The 25,930-nt window shown below is 37.0% G+C and overlaps 1 protein-coding gene across 4 annotated transcripts in view; it reads right to left on the reverse strand.

The window, feature by feature from the left end:
- Nucleotides 1–5,538: 5,538 nt before the first annotated feature.
- The window catches only part of XRCC5 (X-ray repair cross complementing 5), a 50,070-nt gene continuing 29,678 nt past the window's right edge, over nt 5,539–25,930 (reverse strand). For 2 of the 4 annotated variants that reach the window (XM_064661270.1, XM_064661274.1), the window contains exons 15-22: nt 23,464–23,557; nt 21,951–22,020; nt 14,851–14,960; nt 14,239–14,335; nt 12,191–12,258; nt 8,786–8,823; nt 7,783–7,854; nt 5,539–6,977 (exon numbers count right to left, since the gene is read on the reverse strand). In XM_064661270.1, coding sequence (XP_064517340.1) covers nt 6,968–6,977; nt 7,783–7,854; nt 8,786–8,823; nt 12,191–12,258; nt 14,239–14,335; nt 14,851–14,960; nt 21,951–22,020; nt 23,464–23,557 — 559 coding nt within the window. In that variant the 3' untranslated portion in view covers nt 5,539–6,967. Of the gene's footprint in view, nt 6,978–7,029; nt 7,855–8,785; nt 8,824–12,190; nt 12,259–14,238; nt 14,336–14,850; nt 14,961–21,950; nt 22,021–23,463; nt 23,558–25,930 lie in introns of those variants that run through there. The other 2 variants (XM_064661272.1, XM_064661271.1) reach the window with 2 other exon arrangements.

Below are 25,930 nucleotides of genomic sequence, written 5' to 3' on the forward strand. Positions count from 1 at the left end.
GATACTGGCAACCTAGAGGTCAGATTCCATCACAAGGAAATTCCTGCACAAAAACTCCAGCAGTTAAACTTAAGAGAAGGAAATAATATGTTTTGAATACTTAACATATATTTCTCCACGTAGCTGTGATTTGTCTTTCAATTCTCTTTACCCCACAGTAAATCTCTGAAACTGCCCACATCTTATCTGTGAAGAACTAGATTTCACTGTCCAGAAGGTAAAGCTGGTCCTGCCTTCCAGCACACACTGACTGTGTAAAATATATGCATAATTTTATGTTCCCTTGATTTCCAGTGGTCCCCTTGGGTATGTGTTGTTCTTGTGTTTCAAGTTACACTGAACTGTTGGTGGCAAAAGGTTTTTCTCTCTTAATGTTTGTTCTTTTTCACATGCCCTCTGTTTCATCACAGTTCTTACTTCTGAGTCATCATCAGCTTTAAGTTAACAGGGATTATACACAATCTCATGTGTAGACCTTGAGCTATGAGTCATTCAAATGCTAAAGCTCCCATTTCCTGAGGATTGCAGAGAAATCTCTTGCAGACAAGCTACAACCCAATTACGTATTGTCTTGCTGGACTAACCCTATTCCTTCCACATTGATTTTGTCACTGCTGCCCAAAGGGAACTTTGTGACCATTTGCATTTTTAAGTAGGTCAGTGTGTGTGTGTCTGGGAGAACTGTAAGTAAATGTTCATTATGTAAAACAGCTCATTCTTTCTGGACTGTGAAAGAGATATAGAAAGGCTGTTCTTTTTAATAATAAGCTTTGAAACCTCATCTGTTTCCTCTCCTTGCCTTTCAAAGTCATTAAGTGGAATAACTGATCCTCCATTTCTCCAGAATATCTCGATCTTTGTCTGTTTAATGTCTGCCTCTCACATACTCCTGCTGCCTGTGAGACACTTAATGGAATTCCCGCTGCTCCACTTCTCCTCAAGACTAATGATCATGTTCTCCTCGTGTCCCAGGGAGCATCACAATAACTTGCTTTTTTCTTCATTTACTCCCACCTCCTAAATCTTTTGCCATAAAACTTTTGCACTGACATACCCTCTCTATATGAAGTCTCATCCAACTGAAGTCCCTCAAAAGTCTTTCAACTGCCTTCCCTGTGAGACACCAAAAGTAAACAACTTTCCCCAATTGCAAACGGAGGATAATCAAGAGGCAGAGAGAATGAGTAAGTGGCCCCAAATGAGTCTTCTGCAGAAGTAAGAATAAAACCCTACTGTTGCTGTCCTCTGCTAGTGAACCACATTAGCTCTCTTACATTCTTAGGAAATAAGACAATTAAAAAAATTTAATGGAGCTACAGGGGACACAGCCTGTTTCTCTGTTCAACTTCCAGGTTGATTTAGTATTATTAGTACATCACTGAGGATTCCACCTGTTACAGAACACACCTTCTTTATCTCCCAAGAAGCCTGGCCACCAGATCTCACAAATTTTTGAATCATCCCTTTTGATAGAGCCACAGGCCCCTTACAAACAACATGCAGCAAACCCAACCAGCTTAGCTATGCATATGGTCCCTGCAAGGGCAGGTGTCCTCAAGTTTTCCATGTTTGCTAGCCATCAAAAGTACATTCAGATCAGGGCCTTCTGTGCTGCTCTGCTTGGGACCTAAGAAAAAAAATTTTCTCCCTGCCACCCCCTCCTTTTTTAGTAAGTAAAGGGTCCCTAAACATTCTGATACAGCTCCTGTAATTCTTGTGAAAAGTCACAGAGTACAGGGGGCTATTTCTTCACATTGTGGATGCACTGACTCCATGGGGAGAGAACCTTTATCATTTGACTACTTGCATTAGCAGGCTGGAGAAGGAATTCTCATACATCCAAGCCGTGTAAAACTCCAATAATCAGGTATTAACAGCTCTTTTACCTTCCTTTACCTAGCATTATGTCTGATCCACATGCTTCAGGCAAAAATATCTGCACCACAGTTGGTCTCCTCAGGGGCTTGTTCTCCCTTTATGCATTGTCTCAGAGAGCAGATAGAAAATGTTTCTAGTTATACCCTACACTGGAGGTATTTCTGTTTTCTGTTAATATCTTGAAAGCTGCAAGATTCACTCCCTTCTGGAGGAAAAGAAAATGACAGTTATTACTGCCTATTATTGCACATTAAAATAGGAAGAAAGGATGAGACAGAGTTGGAACTCAGTAAGATTGTGAAGAAAAACAATCCTTTGGTTTGATGCATTTAAAGCAACAGTAAATACATTTCTATGGTCAACCGACTAATTCCATCATAGACTTCCCAAAGTCTCATAGGAGTGCACACACTTGACTTGATGCATACAGAGGGGTCCTAAAAATTAGTACACCAGTAAATATATATATGAGTTTGAGTACTTTTTAGTGGTGTGTAATAATTCATTATTTGGTAACAGCAAAAAGTACTGTGAGTTGCTGGTAAAAGAGGTTGTTTTGATGGTCAGCAGTTGAGACTTGTATTGGTGAGGCATCAAAAAGCTCAGAATTCATTTTACTATGTCTTAGTCATGCTGGCTTTGCAAAGTTATTGGGAAGAAGCAGCAGATTAACTTCTGTCCAACTTGAGTCACTGAAGTACAATAAGTATGGCCAGAGAAAGTCAGATGAGTGAAGGTTCTATTATAAGGCACTCAGCTCACAGATGCACTAAGGTTATGCCTCATCCATAAAAACTAGAAGAAGGGACAGCTTTTCTAGTTCCTGTTTAGTTATTTTATTTTCGTAAATGCAAGTACTATTCCAAAACACTAAAAGGGGGAGGTTAGAGTGGGATAATAACCTTTCCACTTAATCAAAACTTGCTGCATGGAAAAATATGATTAAACTTTAAGCTAAGCTATGTTCAAATATTTTCCAAGTAATTTTCTTGTATAGCAAAAAGTATCTCTGCCTCTATTCTAAACTTTTACGCAGAGTTCAATGTGGTTTTCATCCTTTCGAAAAGGTAAGAGAGGCTAAAAATCACAGCCTTGTCTTTTTTAATGTATCTATTTTAGTTCTCCATATTAGATTATGACAGTATTACAAAAGAAAACTATTCTGGTTTCCTTTATTTTCTTTAGTATGTGTAATCCATTTCTCTAAAACTTTCAGGTTCAGTAATTGCAAGAGAAGAAGAGTCCAAACTGGTGCAGAACTTCTCCCAAAGCTGCCTTCAAAACAGTGCACATAAATCCTATATATATAACCACCACCACCCAGAAAGACAAGTCACCTCTTGCAGAAAATGCTGCCTTCATTTACCAGCACCTTTACATGGTGGAGGCTTATAGAGAGAACTGTTCTTTTCTATGCAGGAGTTCTTCAAAGCATTTAGAAACACAAGTGTGGGTGGGCCTCCAGTCCCCTGCTAGTACTAGGAACATATTGCTTTTTAAATAATCTTTGTAACCTGCATCTTACAAGAGGGACAAGAAAACTCAGAGGTTTTCCACATCTGATATTCTTAAGTGCTGCCCTGCACTGCACTCCATTACTGTCCTGGTAGCAAGAGAAGAAGAATGAAGACAGAAGGGAAAAGGAAACAAAGCTGAAGGTTGGGCGAAATGAGTTTTTCTCTGTCACAAACTAACAGCTAAAGTCAACTGCTTATTTCACAAGGTGGAACAAACCTAAAACCACTCTGTTGCTTACAAGCACAGCGGGAATATCTACCAATGTATTTGTCAGTTTAACAAAATACAAGCCAAAAGTCTTCTTCCCAGATTATCCCCAAGCCACATGAGATCACGAGGGAACTCCTCCTTTACCTTCTGTCACGTTCAAGTGAAGAATATAAAGATGGTCCCTAGTTGTAGAATTCACAACTGAAATAGATTCTCCAGTCTTCCACACATAACTGCTCTTCCTTCCTCATTTTCTAATTCCAAAGACCCTGATCCAACATCAGACAGATAATTCTGTCAAAACCAAAACATCAGGGAAGTTAGGAAGATGAAAATCTACCCTGGCCAACTAAGAGACCACAGTGCAGCAGAACAGATTTCCTCGCATTGGAAGTGTTTTCATGGTATGTGTAATACTTTTATGTCATATTCTAAGGACAGAGATGAAGCCTTACTTTCAGAAATCTCCAAACATGTTGACACCATACTATTGACCTGACATTCATTTCAAGCTGATTAGAATCGCACAAATCACAAGTCTTCAACTTTGTAACGTTTTAGAAGTTATTTTCCACTACTTCTGTGGCATTTTTACAACTGTCCAAGAGCACAAATTGGGTTTTTGAATACAAAAATGAATGAAACCAAACTTGAGAACTGTGTTAGAGTCAGGAGACCCCACTATTCAGTGACAGAGCAACCACCTTCATTTGCTGAATTGATATGGCCTGGATACTTCATATTCATGATACATTGTCACCAGAAGAGCCTGATTCCTCCTCTATGACTCCCAAAACTAGTATTTTGTCCTCTCTGTGGAGTATTCAGAGTTTCATGCTATGATCCCAGCTCCCTCACATATTAATTACACTTCCTGGTATAGTACCTCTGGATACTTTCCACCTCCCAGTGTCCACACTGGAAAACACTGTTTTTTAGTCCACACTCCTAAGGAAGAGAAGAAGGAAGAGGACCTGCGGACTAGGCAACATGTGATATGGCTGAGGTGACATGACAATTCGGCTGTTGGCTGGTACGCTCAGCTACTGGGCCAGCCAAAGAAAATGAGAAAAGGCTGAACTCTTTACTTCTTGTGTGGTGTTTCCTGTATATTTGCTTTTGAAGTGGACAACTAACTCCTCTAGTGCTTCTGAAGACTGGCAAGTACTGCAATTCAAAATGAGTATTCTCAATGTAAACAGTGAGTCAGACCTACTAAACAGTAAATCAGACTTTATAACTGAAAAGATAAGCTTAAATAGGTGTAAGATCTTTTCTAGTCATTGAATAAGAACTTCAAAGCTGGCCCTTTGCCAAAGAACAAGTGCAAAATCAGGCTGCTATTTGATAGACCCTAAGTAAGACAGATCAGAAGTTTCTGATAACTGATACTCAGAAGGTTGGGCAGAATGAAAGACACTTTACTTGTCTTTTAAGAATTTGCTTTCACTTGTTTTTAGTCATAAATTCACATTCCTCTCTTCAGTACTATCAACTCAATTACCACACTGAGCCTATCTGTACATACTGTGTTGTACAGGCAGCAATAAGATCTATGCAGCACTTCTCCATGAACTACACGTCTATTGCTTGACAGAAGCAATACACTCTGGAAATGCGGCCAACTGGTGCAAAAGAAACAGAAAGCCCTAATCCTTGTTTTGATTTGCAAAGTAATTCTATCTCATCTGAGGTCTTTACCAGGATTTTCTCATCATCTCTACAATATGGTAAAAATTATTTTATTGGGTTGTTGTGAAATTTAGAGTTTGTAAAGAATAGCATAAGTAATTAAACTCTGCTTCTGTAGAGGAATTTCGATATTCTGTGTTCATATTGTAGGCCCAGGAAAGAGGCTTTAGATTGTTTCTCTTAGGTACTGCATAGCTGGTCACCTGATTTTAGCAAACACGGTTCTGAAGACGACAAAAAACAATTTTTAAAATATTTTTATTAAACAAACAAACAAACAAAAATGAAGTGTAAAAAAACCCCCAAACAAACCAGTCCATGCTGTACTCCATAAATTTGCCTTAAAAGACAATCAAAACACTGATCAAATATTTATTTACAGTTGAGAAATATAAAATGCTATAAAGATCTGCAAAGATCACTTATACTCCCAGCCATCTGCATTTGAGAAACCCTTTCAATGAACTCACCTGGGACAGGTTGCAAGAGAGGGGAGAGCAGGCTGCTGTCAAGGGAAGTAGGGGCAAAAAGCAACTGCTGTTTCCCACAGGGGAGCTGTTGGTCAGTACGAAGTGCAGATGTTCCACAACATTTTGGAATTACAGATCATGATTTTTTTCTTTTTTTTATGATCTTAATACCATTTTTTACAGTATGTTTATACATTTATCATAATGGAATTAATTTGGTTGTAACAAACAAGCATGTGTGAAGGTGTCATTACTGTCTCTCTCATCTGTAATCAAATTTGAGTATCTCTTTCTAAGCAGTATTTGACCACTGGATTGCTCTCCTGGTTCCCAGTGTTAACTATTATCAGTTATCTGTCACAGGTGTCAGTGCACAGTTAGTACCAGGTGTATCTGCAGTAACTGTACTACTTAGAAGTCTAAACAAATCAAAAATCCCAGCACATGAAACAGGAAAAAGTATAACAGAAAGGGACAGACTTAGAGTTGCTGCTGAGCTGACAGAATAGAGAACCTGTAATATAGAGATGACCATAATTACTGATTTGGGTACAGTGTGACAAAATCAGCACACGTGGCTCTGCTGTGTGCTTTAGATTCTGTTATGCATTTCAAACTATTACTTTGTGAGTCCCTGGCCTAGAATTTCCTCCTGTTCCACCCCCCCCCGCCCCCAGTTTGTTTTTGTTCCTTTATTTTTGTTTTGGGTTGATTGGGGTTTCTCTAAAAGCATGAAAATAGTGACTTTTTCCTTTCTGTAACCATAATGCTAAGGGGTTACCTCCACTAAAGATTCAGTATGACATGGTAACCTCACTGTGACATTTCTGTCTTCCTTCCCAGGCAATGTAACAAGAACTTCAGGCACCAGAGCAGATTCTCATTAAATTTAGTAGTGTTTAGCTGAAAGCAATACCAAGGATAAGCTAGATTCAGTGTTCTTAAAAAAAAAAAAAAAAAAAAAGATGCCTTAAAGCTATTATTACTTCCCAAACACTTCATTTCAGTCTTCTTTTCTAGTTTTGAAAAGTCAGATGATATTTATACCAGCTGGAAGTGTTTCTGGGATTTCTGCTCTCATTTGAGAAAATAAAGATGGATGTACTGTCTTCTCGTTAACATCTTTTTTGTGCCCCATCTCACAGGGAGATCTCTTCCAAAACTTTGGTTGTATAGTCCCCATATATTACCCAGTCACATCATGTCCAACTGCAAACAGAAGAAACAGATTTGAAGGGAGCAGCAATGAATTCAAGTTATTCTTACATGTGTTTAGCACTTAGAATACACAGCAAATTTGGAAATCCTTATCATGTAACATGAATGGATTGCACAGAGCTTATTACTAAGCTTCTATAAAGTACAAAAGCAAACTTAAAAATTTCATCTTCCTATAAACATATGTGCAATTTATAAATTTTAAAAAGTACAATCTAAAAGTAGAAATCTGTCTGTTATTGAATCTTCTTTAAAACCATCTACACCATCAGCTTAAGCCTTGGAGTCAGACTTGTAATGACTCAGCCTGCAAAAGATGGCTAAAATATTTATTAAAAACCCTCTTGAAATCCTTGAATTTCAGCAAGTCTATATAGAGAAGTTTAATTGAGAAGATTAAAACATCTTTTCTTAAACAATTTTAGTTTTCAACCCACACAAATAGCTGATCAAGAAATACAAGCTTTGTTAAATGCTATTATAGTAAATTATAACAATCCACCATCAAATGAGCAGCCTCACTGGCTGTTTTGAAACACACTAGAGGACACATTTTGCCTATGTAAACACCTATGTTATGTAGTAACATAGTATTTGCCATCATGAAATTACACACCTGGTTAATTTTACGATAGCAAATAAGTAATTTCATGTGGCTCTTTTCTGACTCAATTTCTTTAGTGTTTTCTAAGCCATGCACTCTAATCTATTGCTTTAAGAAGTACTTGTGCTCTCTCATTGCACCTTTCAGTTACAGTTGAACTCTAAAGCCACATCATATCTTTACGGTACTCACCAAATCATCAACATCACCACCTTCATCTGTGGGAGGCAGAGTTTCATTTTTACTTTCTTTCGGAGCCAAGAACTGAAAATACAAATGTATTTATGTGATACTGACAAAGCTGAGAGTATTTCAGGCTATTTTAACAGAATGTCTCCTCTCTGTATCAAAATAAATCCACCCATAATTAAAAATCACGAAGAAAGTTTTTTCTGGTTTCCCCTCTCCAAAATCATCTTAAACTACAAGAAATTTCCTAAACTTGCTTTTAAAGGATTTATGGTGAAATGTGTCAAAAACTAGACAAAAGGATATGGTTCTTCAGACAACATACGGTTAAGGCTGCATAACACCCTACAATAAGGATGCTGTAAATATTAGCCCCTAGGCTCAGGGGGAGATGGGGAAACTTCACAGAAGAGAAATCATTTGAAATCTACTAAGTTCACAGAAACAACCTCAAGCATAAAAAGTTCTTGAGACATCAGTGGCTGGAGCCTGGGATTGTACACTTTCCCCTACCCATTTGTTTTTGTCCGCTGTCAAATACGGGATTCTGGGTTAGACGAAATTTTGTCCCCTACCGTTTGGCCATGTTTGTGTTCTTAAAAAAATATAATTTTTAAAAGTAATATTGTATGTAGCTACAAAATACTCAAGGATAACAAACTGGTCCCCACTGATATAAATACATATATGAGCTGACCAATGACTTAAGATATTTCCTATGTACAACATTCTAGTTCTGTGTAGAAGTTTCCCTGCTTAATTCAATTAACATTTAACAAATGAACAAAGACATGAATTAAAAAAAAAACACAAATCCTCAAACATGCAAGATGGTTAGAATGCCAGTCTTTAAAATTAGAAAATTCATTATGTAAAATTGTATTGCTGTAGCTGCTGATACAACTCACCATATGCCCTTCACTTAAAGTATGACATTCATAAACAGAAGAAAAAGGTATGTTGCTCAGACACTACAACAACTGAAATCAAACATGATAGACAATACCTGGAGTACTGCTGCCTCTGAATTATTTTTCCCTCAGCCTAAAATAAAAAAATTAGCTAGAATGGTAGAAAAAAATACCAATACTTGACTCCTACTTAAAAAAGCATCCAGTTGTCTACAAGTTTTAGTTACAATCTTTTTACCAATATCCTTAATATAAAATAATATTTTTTCCTTATTAAAATACACCAGAACAAACATACAGAGCCAGGAACAACCCTGCCCAGGATAAAAGACAGATGCAAAGCAGAGGAGGTAGAAAAGCCACATTCCGTGACTTTGAGTTCCATCATCCTTAAGAAACAACCTCACTGTAGGTCTAGGTGATGGAAGAGAACAGCTAATTAGAAAATCACCACATTAAACAGGCTACAATTACCCTGCTTAACATAACTCTTTTATGCAAACAGATGGCTTCTGAAAGCAAACTGCTGTTCAGCTGAGGACCCGAACTGTAACAGCCATGGAGCTTGTGTAAGAGGCCATGGGATACCTACCAGCACCACCAACCTCTGAGACAATATACCTGTACTGTGAAAAGCTTAAATGCTATTTTAAACAAATAAAATATTCTGATCCTTCTCTAGAGGACTCATGACAGCTTCAGACACGGGATAAAATACCATGACATTACCCACTGCATCCCACCTGTGGGAAAGAACCAGATATCATATGCACTAGGATGAAAAGCAAATACATTACATTTGGTTAACACCAAAGACAGAGGATGTAGACAACCTCTGCCTAGTTGTCTCAGAAGCCAAAGGTCAGACCTTTCCTACATCCTAAAGAGCAACATCCAAGAGGAATGTAGAAAGCTCACTCCACAGACAACACACGTGCGGAGTTCAACTTATCATAGAGATTTTGTAGCTGAAAAAAGAGAATGTGACAAGGACAGAAGGAATTAGAATTTCAAGATGCTGTATGTCTGTGTATTTTTTTTGTTGGAAGAGTTCTTAATCTACTAATCTAGTAGTAATATAAAGCACATACTATGAAACTAAAAGCTAATGACATTGTCAGCTCTCGAAGACTTTTTGTGCCAGATCAAATTTCATTTTTACACACTTAATTAAGAGTCAAATGGCATTTTCTGAAAGCAGCACATTTTTCAAAGTTTTCAAAATTAGCTTTCTCACACTAAATTAGGTAAAGAAAGCTAAAAGCTAGAGAAATGTATGATGAAGATTTGCAATAAATTGAAACCTGAAATTTCCATCAAATGCTGAATATTGAAAGTTGGGGGTTTTTTTTCCAAAAACCTATTTTACATTTATGCAAAAGGAAATTACATATAATAGCTGTGCTGAAATCCATTATCTTCCTCAATGCAACCAGAAAAAGCACTTGACATTTCTGCTCTTTTAACCTATCATCCTTATGCTCTAAAAAGAGTACCTCCGCTATTACAAAAAAAACCCAAAACCCAACAAAACTATCTAAAATCATTTTCTCAGTGATTGGAAAACATGCATGGATAACCTACCTTGGTACAGATGAAAAAAGCAGTTTCTAAAATACAACCTTTTCCTGCTCATTAACTAATTCATGGAGAACCTACTTCTACCCACTTCTGGCTATTGCTACCTCAAGCAAAAAAGAAAAAGGAAACTTTTACATGTTACCTCTCTAATAAGCAGCCTTCCTTTCTCCTGCAGACAGTAATCCTATAAAACCTGAAATCTTAGAGCCTAAACAGTCCTGAAACTACTATCAGGTAAGAACCAAGATGTAAGAGAAAAGGCTTTTGTGTCACATAAGACCACACTGACAGCCAACCTCGTGACCTACAGGTTTGCACATGACTTATTACAGAGGTGAAGAAAACTTGCCTCTTACCCTATTGAGGGATATTTGAAAAATCCAATATAATCTTTTAGTGAAGGATATCGTCTTCAGTACAGGAAAAAAAAAATTAACCACTTCTGCAATCTACTACAGACCTATGAAAATGCTGACTTTATATCACACAGCAAACCTGTGACTGGGTTTAACTGGACCAAAGAGGACTAGATTTTAGACCAGCACCATAACCTCAAGATAAAATTTTCTATCCCTGCACATCTTCTTCCAAGAATATGCAGTCTTACAGTTTAAATAAAAAGTCATATGAACCCCTGATGGACAATGGCAACTTAGCATTCTGGTTTTAGTTTGGACAATGTGCGGGGAGGTGGCTATCTAGTGAGTAAGTAGGACTGCCAGCTGCCTAGTTAGGAAAGAGATGCAACCCAATTATTCTGGAATTTATGTCTAATGAAAAACAGCCATTAGGTCCTTCATGTCTAGAAAAATCATCATACTTTGTCATTTGTACCCTGCACACATGCTCAGCTTTCTGGACTCCTAGTCTGTTGGCTTTCCATTTTCATGACATTTCTGTGCCTTCTTCACCTTGAGGTAAAGTGTTAGAGATGAAAAAAGCAGTTTCTAAAATACAAGCTTTTTCCGCTCATTAACTAATTCATTGAGAACCTACTTCTACACACTTCTGGCTATTGCTAATGGAAGGCCTGAAAGCTGCAAAAATCAATGTGGCTTCTTTTATAAAAGCTACTTCTCTGCAAAATACTTAGTGATTTTAGCCACAGGTTTACCTTCAGGGGGTCTGTAATACAAGGACCTTCTTTCTCCTAAACTAGCAGCCTGATACAATAATCCCCATCTTACCCTCTCCACACAAATACAATTTTTGACAGCAGCTCTGAATTCTGCTTTATTCCAAACAGAAGGCAGCATTCTGCCTGTTAGAATTCAGTCATTTGTAACTGTGACATCCTTCATTCATCACTGCAGTTACTGAAGTGCTATGTATCTGTAGGAATTATACCTGCAAGTACTCCAAAACTCTCATTTCCGAAAGGATCTAATATGATCACAAATAACACCAGCATCACTTATGTCATCCATCAATCACCAGGGCTGCATAAAGTGGAAAATATTGGTATCATTGCATATATTATGAAAACTAGCCATAACAACCTTAACGGCTGGAGTTCCCAACATGTTTAGACAATAAAAAGTATTTGATTTTTGAGCTCGTGCTACCCGTGAGAAGACATTTCTTTCTATGAAGTTTAAATAGTGATCTTATATGTGTAAACAGTATACTGCTGTTCCACTACACAGAGTTGCTGAAGTTTCTACTCTTTGTAGAGGATATTTTCAGATAATGTCAATACATGCTACTTTCTAAAGACCAATTAAAGTAAAACGTCATTATACATGCTAAAGAATTAGTTTTGCTCTGAATTGGGGCAATTTCAATCATGTGGCAAAAGGACACTCTTATTCCTTCATACTGATCCTGTTTCATTCATCTAAAGGTTCATCCACGTAAGAAAGTCTTCTATTCCACTGCAAGGTCTCTATACAAACAGATGCTCATTAAAAAAATGATACCTTTTGAGCCTCTTCGCTGGTCACTGAACTTTCCTGTGCTTCATCTTTACTGATCAAAGAAATTCTGTCTTAAAAATGAAAAAGATATATAAAAATATCATTAGAAGGCTTCCCAAAAATGCACCTAATGTTACAAATGAAAAACATGTTCCAAATTCCAACTTCTGAATGTGTCATCATTACTAGCAAAAAAAAAAAATATTGCTCAAAGGAAAATGTGACTTGCATAAATGAGTCAACTATGATATAAACTATGATATAAAAATAAATTAATGAGCATATTCATAAGCTTGTGGAAGTATCCATTTAGGAAACTGCTAATATTATGACAATCAAACTAATGAGACACTGAAATTATAGATCACAGATGAAATGCTGAAAATCTATTAGAAATTACACTTTTAGTCATTCACAGCATGCTCTTAGGTCCTTAGAAGAAATTAACTCCTAGCATACAGACACTTATGCTGTGATTACCTCGAGTCTTAACTACCAAAATGCTGGTCCTGGCCCATCTGGCTCCTTGCTTGTGCCAGTACCTCCACCCTGTGCAGTGAACCCACCCTCTCCCACTCCCCCCAGAAAATCTCCTCACCACTTGGTCACACAAATGCTTGTGCCTGAATAAGCAGCTGTGAGTGTGAGAGCAAAGAACTGTAGATTCCTGAAGGTTCAGCAGCAGCACAAATGTAACACCCGTAGAACTCCATGGCAGTTCCATGAAACAAGTGAACTTGTCAAACAGACCTGCCTTGCTCCTGAGCTACTAACTCATTAACTTATATCCATCCTCTTTTGGTGACTGCAGTCACTCATGACAAGGCCCAATGCGCACCACATTTGGTAGAAAAGAAGGGATGGGTCATGTGGCAAGATCAGGGAAAACAGGACTTCTCCTCCTGGTAGCAGCAAGCAAAGCACAATTTCAGCTGCTTACTGAGAGCAGTTGGATTATGCATAAAGCACCATGATTTCTTTTCACCATGCTCTCAAAAAGATACCATATTTAATATGAAAATATCATGTCTCTGTCTGTGGGGTTTTTTCCCCTAAAAAATATACTTCAGTTTGTCAAAAACTTGCATTTGTACTACCTAAAAATTATTCCAGCAGGGCTTTGAAAGATCTAAGTTTCCTGCTTTCAGAGTTTATTGGTTTCTTTTTTTCTAATTTCTTCAGAGAAGGTCCCTTACAACACTACTGAATATAATATTCTTGTCAGTGCTGTCTTGTGTTGTTTTTTTTGGGTTACCAAACAAATTCCCTTCTGTATTTTTTGCAAAAGTTGGATGAAGTAGACATTACAGTGTGCCTGGAGTTTATCACTTTGAAAGGTACTACACAAAGCACATGACTGCATTTTATAGCATGCACTCTTAAGAGTTACAGCTGGGCATTTAACACATTTTCTTAGCATTGGCTCCAATTAAAAACATGAGTATGATGTAAAAGATTTTTTTTTTAGTCTACTGTGTTTCATATTTGTGAAAATGTTCCTTTATTTATCACTTCCGTAGTCTCTGAATGTCTTTTAGAATGGCACTGCCTTGTATCTCCCGGTTTAATCAGGTCGGTGTCATATCACATATTCTGTCTTTTAGGTTACTTAAATACAAAATGATCAGTGACATATTTCAATGCTATCTATGACTTTTGTGAAGCTTAAATTGGAAGAATCTTTTTAGATCTTTGCTGCATGAGTTTCTTCCATTTATTCTGAAATTCAGCTGAAATTGTGTCTCCTTCTCCTTACCCCGTAACATTTAATTTGTCTCTCTTCTTCCACAATTAATCTACCATTGCAACAAGACTTGGCAAGGCATTATGAATATTGCTGATATGAAACTATTAGTGCAGAAAAGGAAGCTGCAACATGAAAGATTTTTTAGACATTTTTAAACAGGCTGCAGGAATGAACCATATCAAAATACTGCTGTGGGGTAATTTAAGCGTCCCATTGCTAACAAAGTTTTCCTCTTACATAACGGATAAATGGAAAATACAACTAGAAATTGGGGTTTTTTTGGTTTTTCTTAATGCCATCCTACCTTGTATCATGATCTCCCAGAAATCAGCTAAGGTTTTATCTTCCAGTTTTGATTTCAGGGCCCGCAGAAAGTCATTAAAGCACTGCACCTTGGACAGCTGAAAAAAAAAACAAACGCAATGGTAAACAAGAAATACTTAAACTACTAAAGAGCACTTCAAACTTAATTCTTCATGAGTCATCTAACACAGTGAACGCAAAAGTCACTACAGAATTTGGGTTTTATCTCTATTAAAACTACAAGTTCTAAGGAAAGGTGAGCCACAAAAACTGCCTTTCAGAAAGCTAGAAAGAATTCCTTGTAAATAGCTTTATTGAAGAAGAAAATTGTAGGATTGCTTATTTTTCTTACACCAGCATCAGGTCATAGGCCTTCTGTTTTATGTTTAAAAGAAAATGAACAACAGCAAATAATACCAGAGAAGCCAGTCACCATTCCAGTACGAATAAAAGCCTGCATAAAATGCAACTCCTTCTAAATTTTCAAACATCCTTTAACCTAAAAATCAATTGTTTTTGCTGCAGCAATAAATTATCAAGTTTCTAATACAGCAAACAGGCCTATCATGACTTTAATTTGAAAGAGATAAGAGTATTCACATATTAACATTACCTTCATGGCCTCCTCTCTGAAAACTCTGATACAATTGATCCCTTTCATGTAGTACTGTGAACCTTTATTTTCCAGGAACTGATCAATGCGGTTTATCAACTGCTGACTCACTGGAAGACAAGGAGAAATAAATAAATAAATCAAAGGATGCACACTTTCAAGAAAAAAAAAAACACTTTTCTTTTACATGTCTCTTTCTATTCCACATGCATCTAAACAGTTAATCATACCCACGATGCCTCAAGCTACACAAGTTGATTATTGTTATCTCAGCTACTGAGAATTACTTCAGACTCTGGAATAGCTAGATATACTAGGAAAAACCCCAAGCATGTCTAAGACAAAAGCCTTTTCCCTGAAAGCCAAGGAAAAAAGCGCTGGTCTCGCTTGTTTGATAAAAAGTAAAACCAGAACATTCAGGATCCTAAAGCTTGGGGAGATTATGTTCTACAACACCAGCATATACCCTAAACATCCTTTGAAATAGATGCATATTTCAATAAAAGCATTAAATTTACAAGGAAGGTGCAATAATGTCAAAACAACATCTGTAGGGTGATTGCAGTTAAAAGACTACCTTATTGTTATTGACATTAGAGTATAACTTGTCTCTGTACAGGTAGTTCAATGATTTTTTCATCAGGGCAACACTGTTTATCATTATAGAGATAAGTATTATAAACTGTGCCTGCGTGACAGAAAGAAGCAGAGGTAAACAGTGAGACCTGTACAAGAAAGAAGGGGAACACCAGTTTTATCCTTATGTTCAGCTCCTAAAAGGTAAATAGCTGTAAACCACTGCAAACAAGACAAGTAAAAATGTCACTCAAGAGCTCTGCAAGCCCTACTAATTCCTACTGGATTTTATTACTTTACTTCACATTTAATTACAGATGAGGAACTGTCCAATTTTACCCTCTGGCAGACACCTCAGCCTGGGAAAAGACAAACGTGAGGAGGATACAACAGTGATCTATAAACTCAGAAACATTCTGAAAAAGATGAATAGGGAGTTGATAGTTCCCTGCCTCTCTCAAAACAAGAGCCAAGAGTTGGGTTAAGAACTAAAAAAAAAAACAAAAAAACACCTCTTTAAACATAAACCAGTTAACCCCCTTCACCACAGGCTGCTGTCAGATGCTTGAGGTTTTAACAGCTTAAAAAATGTCTGAACAAGTTCTTATAATTCTTAAAAGAGGATCTCTATCAATGGAGATTAACAGTGATGTTGCCATTGAGGAAGAAAATTCAGAACAGCATTCTGAACAAGTCACAGCATCTGCCTGTCCTGTTCTGGTACTATTAAAAACCAATTACTGGATTAGCAGAACCTTTCGCCTGACCTACAGCCCTTCCTATGTCCAGATGTTATGGGCACAGCTGTCACTGCAAGTCTTTCAGCTAAGGATACATCAACAGAGAAAATCATCTGCCAGAGTGGTGGAAGAGAAGGAGAACTAAACACATGGAGACATTTTTTAAGTACTGTATTCCACTCTGCTCACTGTGAGCATACACAGCACAGGCTGTTATATTATTTTCTATAAAATGCCCAACTGAACTGAATCTGAAGGACAGCATCTCTGAAAAGAGCAAAACAAGGCATGTTTGATATTCTCCCACTAGTTTTTGACAATTTTTAGAAAAGGAGGCTGAAATGGTTCTGCTCAACAACAGCTATAGCACAAGAAAGTGTGTTGAAGTGCCTACTGCGCCAGAGGTGATCAGCTCACTCTCTATTTATTTCACCAGTAGCTGACAAACTAAATTGAAGCCTCACTACTTAAGCTCCTCAAGTTAAGTCAGTCCATTTTTTTCATGGTTAATGATTTTCTCATTAAATGTTCTAATTTCTTATGAATTGCACTAATAAAAGCAAGTCCTGCTGGTGTTTTCAGTGGTGGTGGTGGTTTTTTAAACACTGCCTTTTCATTGATGTGTTAAATTAAAACCCCAGGCACTATGAGGGTGCAATAGAAGTCCTTATTGTCAGAATGATTCCAGCACATACTGTTTGAAATTATCAGACACTCTACTACTTCTTTTGCATTTATTTTTTTAAAATCCCTTTCCATTTGATTGCCCTGGCAGCCATCAGAAGAAAAGACGTCTTCTTGCTACTGACTGTGAGCCGCCTCCTTTTGAAATTTGTTGTAAGGAACCAGAGGAAACCTACAGTGTTTTACTAGGCATTGAAATACCATAATATATGCAGCAAACAGGTTACATGGCAACAGTATTTTAAGTCAGATTCCTCTAACATCTTGAAACAGCTTGGCTAAAGCTGGTTCTGTCCATTGGTCTCCCTTAAATGATAGGCCAATGAATCTAGAATAGAGAAAATTCCTGTGTTCTGGTTAGACTACCAAATTATTTCAAGGGGCCAAAGACAATACCAGAGACAGTAGATAAGGATTATAACTGGAAATTTTCGAAGTGGACTCTGTTCCTTTACACTTCTAGGTCTGAGAAGTTTGTTGATTTCCTGCTGTCTTTTCATTAGTCTGAATCTTTGGGTCTGGGTGCTGCAAAAAATAGATGTCCCTCTTTTTGGAGCAAGGCATATTCTGCATAAAGATGTCTTTTCAACTAAGCTGTGATAAGCATTAACTCTGATGTGTCCCAGACAAATTTCAGGCATTGAAGTTTTGAAGAGTAGGTCCTTGAGTTACAAACTGATAGCCTATTCAGGCCACTGCTGTATAATTATAACTTCTTTTCCTTCCCCCCCAACTTACTTCATTCCACACACATATTTAAGGAAGTGAACTAACAGACTTCTACATTTTGCATTAACAGGAATTCCAGTACTCTTAATAACCACCACATTCTGCAGAACATCCCAAGAAATTTTAATCTCCTGTTTCCTCCTTCTACCTTGCCTGACTGGTTAGATAACAAATGTAGCTATTAAAGGTTGAAGAATGGCAGGAAAAAAAAAATCATAGAAGATCTTTTAGTTCTAACAGAATTTAATCCCTTCCCCGCTGGCATTCAGATACATTTGCTACTCTAAAATACATTCAGTAGTGCTGTCATTTCTTGTGAAATATGTCATGAACAATTATATTCACTTGTTATCTCTGAACAGTTATAGTACAAAAGTGTAGTTATATTTTCATGTTTTTTCAGTTTAGTTCTTGGTCTTGATTACTATGCCAACCAGATGACACAATAATAATAGACAAAACTGCCTATTATTACAGTCCAAGTTCAATTCCTTGGGGATTTTTTTCCCCCCTACAAAAATAGATTAGGTTAAGAAAACAGTTCCTCTTTAGACAAAAGCCTCCTGTTGTTGTCAGTCATTTGATTTATCTGCTGGTGGTGGTAATGATTTGTTATTCAGGGACAGTGCTTAAACTAAGAATCACTGACAAATCAGTTAAAACATCTGATAATTTTAAAATACTGCTCTATAAGTATCACCTTTTTATAATTGAAAAGAAGAAAAATTCTGAACTGAAAACTGTCCTAATTTTTGAGGACTTCCTTCATCTTTAAGCCAAGAAATATGAATTTTAACATTAAGACCTGTTGAACTACTCCAATATCCTATGAGATGCTGTTCAATTTTGAAATGATCTCTCTAAATAGCCTGTGGGTATGGATCATAATGATTTAAGCTGGATGTCTGAAGGACATATGACCCCAGCTCCCACTCAAATCAGGTCACTGTGGATCAGGTGGCTCAGTGCTCCACAGACTTAAGCTCTGCGTAGCTCCAAAGATGGAGAGTCTCCAAGTTCTCTGGGCCCCTCTTTCTTTGTTTGAGTACCATCATTGTGATCTTTATTATCTTTTTCCCATAACATCTAATTCAAATTCTGTTTGTTGCAACTCAGAGCTTTGAGTCTCACCCAGTTGCTGTGCCCTTCAAAGTCGAATCTAGCTTCATTTTCTCTGTGAAGCAGATACACAGAAAACTTCAAAGTGATTCTATATACTCAAGTATTTGGTTTGCAAATACTCTTCTGATGACTGAATCATTTTCAAACCAGTCATTGCATCTGGCCTACCTAGCAATAGAGCATGAATAGTCTCGGAAACACACAAAAACATCCAGTAAGATAAAAATGCAGACAAACTGCAAAAACATGCCAGCAAAAAATGAAATTAAATATTAGCTTTTCTAAAAACTAACTTAGGTCCAGAAAGGTAATTAACTATACCTATTTCTACAGAAAATCTTGCAATAAAGTATCATCTTTGTTCTCGTGCAATTACTGACTCCTTTAACTATATTTTTCTAGAAGTGCCTAGGAGTAAAAACATTAACAAAATTTCTATAAATATAAAAATGAGAGTTTTGTACAGTTTGCTTCTGGACATTTTTTCTTATGTCCATAAACCGTTGAGTTGTCACTGCAGATTTCTCTCCCCGCTGACAATCAGTAAAATAAAAAAAAAAAAGCTTTTCAGCTACAGGACTTCTGGCATCATGTTCTCAGACAGGAGTCCTGTAAGATGCAATGATATCTGGCCTATAAACTCACACAAATCAAAGGAAATACTATGCATGTGTCAGTATCTTTTTTTTACTCTCCTGATCCTTCTTCTACAAAAGCCTATGAAAATACAACCCACCACATCAGACACGATCTGCTCTCCAGAGATGCAGACATGGATGGAAACATCTAAATAGTCCAACAGGATGAACTGGTAGTCATGTGGCTACTCCTTTGGCATTAAAAAGATGGCAATCACTCACAGCATTTGAGAATCCTCTGTGCAGCCACAGCAATGAAGAAACTCATTGTACATCCTCGGGAGCAATGATTAGATTCTACTCAGGTAAACTAATCTATTTTATGTGCATTCTTTGACAAAAACATCAGCAGGTATTATCAGAAGACATCTCTTTGTGATGACTGTGTACTTGTAACCTGCTCAAAATAAGACCTGCATAAAATGACATCTCTCTGGCCCTGAATGCAAATAAGAAAGTAAAGATATCTAGAGGGGAACACAATTCTACTTACATGAACATCAACATTAACCACTAAGTGACACCATATAACACAACTCATCATGTAACCATTAAGTAGGTCCCTACTGTAATAAACTACAGTTGTCAGTTAAAACCAAAGTCAATTACTGTTTCAGGAATTGAGCTGCCAGTCTCAGAAAACCTATCCCTAAGATCCTTAACAACTTAACAATCTTTGATTTTCTAAAAATATGCAGGTACATATTAGTGGCCCAGTTCTAACTAACACATCATTTCTCCTGCTCTGGTCTGCTGTGGGACACAGCATCAGGCATGGACCAACTTGCACTTAGGCTTCTCCTGGGAATGGCACAAATCCTGACCATCAAATCCCAGTGAGGGCACGGCGGAAATGTATTGGTACTCGTTTTTGACAATAAATACACCATCAGGACTTCCTACAAGCTGTTTAAAAAGAAAAAAAATCCCCTTGGCATCCTCTGGTACTGCTAACTTTACAGTTTTGGTGAGAGACTTGCTGTGGACTGAAAAGGATGTGTGCCATTAACCTGTTTACATAACCGGAGTGCAATACACCAAGCCATTAAAAACATCCCTGCAATGTTTTATGTATTAAGCTACCTAAAAGGCCCTAAGGCATAAAAAGGATCAGCCAAAAGAAAGAGATAATATGCAGAGTATGTTTTTATTTATAGTGGCTCCTATCTGTCCTTTAAATGGGTGACTGCATTACATTCTGTTTAACTACACCTTATCATTATAGAGGAGATCTCACAGAATAAAAGTAAATTGCTCAGAATTTCAGAACCTTCCAAACATGTACTGCAGTTACCTATCTTGCCCAGCTACCAAGTGAACATATTTAAGCACTCTTTAGTTAAGCCATCTCCAAGGGTAATCACTATACTCATTTCTACCTTAAAGCTTTCCTACATGATACAATTTATTACTGTAATGAAGTAGTCAACTGTTTCACAGTGTCTGTATTCTAATATGTTGTACAATGCTTTTTTACTGCATCTTAATATGTTTGAGATTTAAGAACACAATTCCAAATATCTTTTCAATAAACAATTTCATCTGGATCTAATACAAAACCCATGTAAAAAGCTAGCTAGTTGGCTTACAGGTCTGGAACTTCTGGAGAGAAATGGCTGTATAGGCTTTAAAAGACTATATCCCAAGTCAATATACTACTCAACACACTCCTCAACTATGCCTAAAAGGACCAAATGCCTTACTGAAATACCTAGCACCTTACTCAAGCACCTCTGCAAATCTTTCTTTGAAAAGAAACATGACATTAGTGACTATTTGGCAGATCAAATTTACGTTGCCACAACCTTCAAACCACCCTTTAAAAGATAAAGGGCCCCATCCATCTTGTGCATTCTTTTTAAGATACCTCTGGATTACCTATATCTCTATATAGCTACTCTACTAGGGAAATACCATACAAACAAATGATAGTTCCATTGCATTTTCAGACTTAGGGCATGCAAGACGGTGCCTGACCTGTGCTTTCTATTCTTCCTCTCCTCTGTATCAAAACCCTGTCTTGCTGTATCCTGAGGATAGAGTCAGTGCACACAGAGCCTCCTCTCATCTTTCATACACACATACTACCTGCCTATAACACCCTGAAGTCACCTTTGCTTTCTTTTGCTCACAAGCAGTAAGAAATGATTTTTGCATGTAAAGATTTAAATCCCAGGCATCACAGTCTTTTTTTTTCTACATGGAACAGAATAAGTAGACTGCAGAAGACAGGTTTCTCACCCTGTGCATACCCAGCAGCCTTCAACACCAAGCCAGAAAGATCCTGGGAATGAGAAGCTGATATTCAGTTGGAATGAGGCAGTCAGTGAGCACCAAGGGATCTTCTGTTAGAAACATCTGTGGGGTTGCTCAGGTGCCTCAGTGTAGCTGTCTAGTGCTGTTTCACTCAAACACAGGTACCTGAGACTTTTAACTGGGGAAGGTGAGTATGGAAATGGGAATTACGAGAGACACCTTTCTTTGCTAAGTGGCACTAGAAACTAACCCGTAAATTCCAGAGCACCTCACATAGCACTAATTAATCAGATTGCATTTACTGAACCCTGAAGATGCCACCAATATAATTAAGATATAAAAAAAAGTCATTTACCATCTTTGAAGTCAGCGTTTTTCTTCCTCACCAGAATTCGGAAATCTTCTGCTGGGTTAACACTTCCTACCTACAAAGGTACAAAAATGACACAATTGTCTGCCAATATCCATCTCTCTCTTCTTGCAGAGCAACAAGAATCTTGGTATTTCTTTTAGTTTTAATACGGAAACAGAAGCTCTACACTTCTCTGCATGCAGACTCATAAAATGTAAGTCTTCCAATGTGTGTTAATGCACAGTACTCCCAGCAAAGGTTAGTTATGACATGAGCAAGATGAACTTACACTCACTATGCTGCACTGTTACCAGTCAGCCACGTTCTCTGGTGCCGAGAGGACACAAGGACAGTAATTCAGATTACCTGCTAGTTCAGCTTTGAGACCTTCTGTAGCACAGACCTCTTAGACCTCCCTAATCCAGCCAGATGCCTACTGAGGAGTGGGAGCTTCCACGCACATGAGTACAGAATCAGTGATTTGCCATTCAAATAAGAAGCCCAAAATTAAAAGCTTGCCCTCAAGTCATCTACCATTTCTGGCACATCTTAAAGCCGAAACTCTAAATGAGCATACAAGTGCAGAAACCTTAGAAAGGAACTAAAACCAGGTCAAACATAAATTAACACTTACTGAAAAATGGATGCATTAACTCTAATAATAAAAAAAACCCCCACACTGCTTAAAATTTCCTATCAGGAATGAAAATTCTCTTAAGTTTTTTTTTAAATTTTTATGCTTTGCTGTCAAAGTAATTTGTGGACTTTTCAGTAAGCTTGCTTGGTCTCATCATGTTTCTTCTAAATCTGGCAATGCTACTTTTCAGGAAATATCAGAAATTTATATTAGGAGTACAGAATATTGAAATCGTTTTAGATTTTAAATCTTTTATAAATATCAATAACGTATTTTTAAAAACGAACCTTAAAGAATAGCATGGTTGAAAACAATGGAAATTATCTCAATATGAAATATTTTTTTTTCGCATCATAGGAAAAAAATTCAAATAAAGGAAGGGCACAGTCATGATACAGGTTTCACCTACCTATAGAATTAAGTTAGATCTAGCAGCAAGATGAAGCCAATTTCTGATTTAGAACCCCAAATAATGCAGAGAACAGTGTCTAAAATCTCAGTAATATCTTTAATTAACTATAAAGAGGCAACTTCTATGTTGCAGATTATATGAAAGACAGCAAGAACAAAATTCAACCACTGAACTCCAATTCTGTTTTCTTCAGATCCTCAGGTTTGTCTTTTAGAGTTCTAAACACCAGGAAAGAATTCTGTGCTAAAATATCCAAGACTGACAGAAACCTATGCTAACATATGCTTAAAGGCAGAGAAAGTTGTCTTTATAATCTCTAGCAGAGACTCAAATGTACAAGTAGACAGTATTTCAGTCATGTTTCAGCTAGAAACCCTCCTTTAATCAGGAATTCTGCATATTCACTATAATAGACTTAGAGAATTAATACTCCCCCTTCATAACCAGATTTGTAAAAATATGCTTACAGAGGTAATATTGCCTTCAGCAAGTTTTAGGATGCTAAAGCTCTCTTCCTCATCTTCAGTTTTTGGCTTCTTAAGGCAGGGTTCATCTTCGCTGCTGCAAATGAGAAGGACAAAACTGAATATAAACACTTGAAGTAAATTGTCCTGCCTACTAACTAGGGAGACAGTAAATTAATGAAATATGCACTGAACTAACTGTAACTTCATTACATAACTGTTCCAAAACCAACACTAAACCATGCCTCATTTTTCCCCATAGACTCCACAAAGCAGACAGTAGAAACAGAGATCAAACTTTATCTTAGCGTAAAGCAAAGGCATCACTTGTTGAAGGTATGAGATTATTCGTGCTTATTTCAGGTGTAAATTTACTTATACACACCTTCACCTTTTTAAATACAAAATACCTCCATAATCACTTTATTTGGAACCTGTATGTTTAGTTAACCTTAATAATTTACACTATATATACACGACATTTGGTGTTCTCACCAGACTTGTTTTAAACATGAAATGGCAATGAAAATATAACATTTAAGTAAGCAATTAGTTTACTCTTCAGTCACTACCTGCTAGTTCCTGTCTTGGAATTTATAGGTAATACAAACCTGTTTACACAGTGGCTTTTGAGTCTAACAACCCCTATTCTTCATCAGCACATGACAGCTTTATAAGATTCCACTTACAGTCATCAGAATCTGCTAGACAAGCCCCAATTAAGCTTGTCTTATGACATTTTAAGCTACATCTCAAAATGCTTTCAAAAGGACTATTTGTTATTTTTAAAAAGCTAATTGTGATTTTAGGCTTCTTTCTCGCTTTGTCCTTACAGATAACATATACCTAAGTGTACATTCATGTTAGGAACTTAACTGTAACATGGAACATATTAAACTTTAGAGCACATCTTGGCAACAGGAGAAAAATCCAGATAATCACAAAAGGGGAAGAAAATCAGATACTACGTTCTGTGTCACATAATGTGACAGGTTACTGATACAGAAAAATTGATTTTAGTTTAAGAATGACTGAAAGCTACTCAGCAACCAAAACAGCAGGATTTGTGTTCAAGGAATCTCAAAACAAAGTAACAAGTTTTTATGAAAAATTCTACTACTGTCGGGAAAAACAGAAACTGCTTGAGGACACAGGGACAAAGTCAGAGATCCTGGACAAGGTGCCACTTTCTATTCTACAAGGTTAGAACTGATTGCAAAAATTACATTGCATGTTACAGAAGCAATCAACTATTGGAAAGAACTTGTACAGTCTTCCTTTTTGCTTTCTGTAGCACACTCCTCCCCTACTTTACAATCAGTGTCTATCTCACTTTGTTTCTGTAGTCTTCTCATCCTTTACTTTATTTTGTCACTACCGAAATGAAATCCCTTCTCCTCAGCAACTCCTGTCATTCAGCATAACCTTACTTATCACTCCAGGAGGAATGATGACTTTAGTTATGCCTCAGGACAAGGATAGGATACCTTGCTTCATTCTCAACTCCGCTGACTTTCTGACTAACCTTGAACAAGTTGCTTGATTGTTTTGAACAGCCTCTGTCTCTCTGTAAAATGGAGAAATTGATACTTATCAACATCAGTGAGTTTAGAACTTCTACTGAAACCAAAAATCTTGTATATTGACGTGGTTTGATAGAAAGTGCAAAGAACAATGAAAACTCTCTTTTAGAATATTTTTCTCCAAAAGGTGTGTGGCAATCAACTGGAATGTCCTGAAACCTTTTTCTTCCTGCGTTATTTTTACTGATTCAAAATGCTTTGGGATTGTAGGAAGGAGAAAATAAATGATGACGCTACATTTAACTGCCTAGGACCAGATCTACAGTTGTCATTAATCAGTGCAGCACAGCAGAAACTAATGAATCCATACCCATTTATACCAGCCAAGGATCTGACATTTAGAATATGCACTGATTAGCGGTATTTTTAAACTGTAAAACGTGCAATTACTATTTGACAAAAATTAATAAAATACAAGATTAATTTAAAACACCCACTTCTACATTAATATAGAAGCTTCTCACATGCTGCAAAGCTGGATGAGGTAATAGCCTCTCCACAGCCAACCTAAGAGGGAAAAAGTAAAATGCTTTCTTTTTTACTGGATTTTTTTTAACTAGAGAGCTTAGCAAAAGTGATACAAACGAATGCTGAATACTAAAATCTGTATTAAGGTATGATGTCTACAATTATGCTGCCTTAGTCTCATTAGACCTTAAAAATTAAGCACAGAAGAATCTGGTTAATATGATGATAGGAGACAGATCAGTTTTAGGAAACAAAAATAATGGTCAAGAGATCTTCTAGCCAACTTTTTCACAATACTTCAGCATGAACTGCCTATGTATGATAGTTTTAATAAGTTGAATCTCATAGAATACAGAATTTAGAATCGCAGAATGGTTTGGTTTGGAAGGGAACTTAAGTATTACCTCATTCCAACTCCC

This window comes from Pseudopipra pipra, chromosome 7, assembly GCF_036250125.1.
Source record: "Pseudopipra pipra isolate bDixPip1 chromosome 7, bDixPip1.hap1, whole genome shotgun sequence".
NCBI lineage: Eukaryota > Metazoa > Chordata > Aves > Passeriformes > Pipridae > Pseudopipra > Pseudopipra pipra.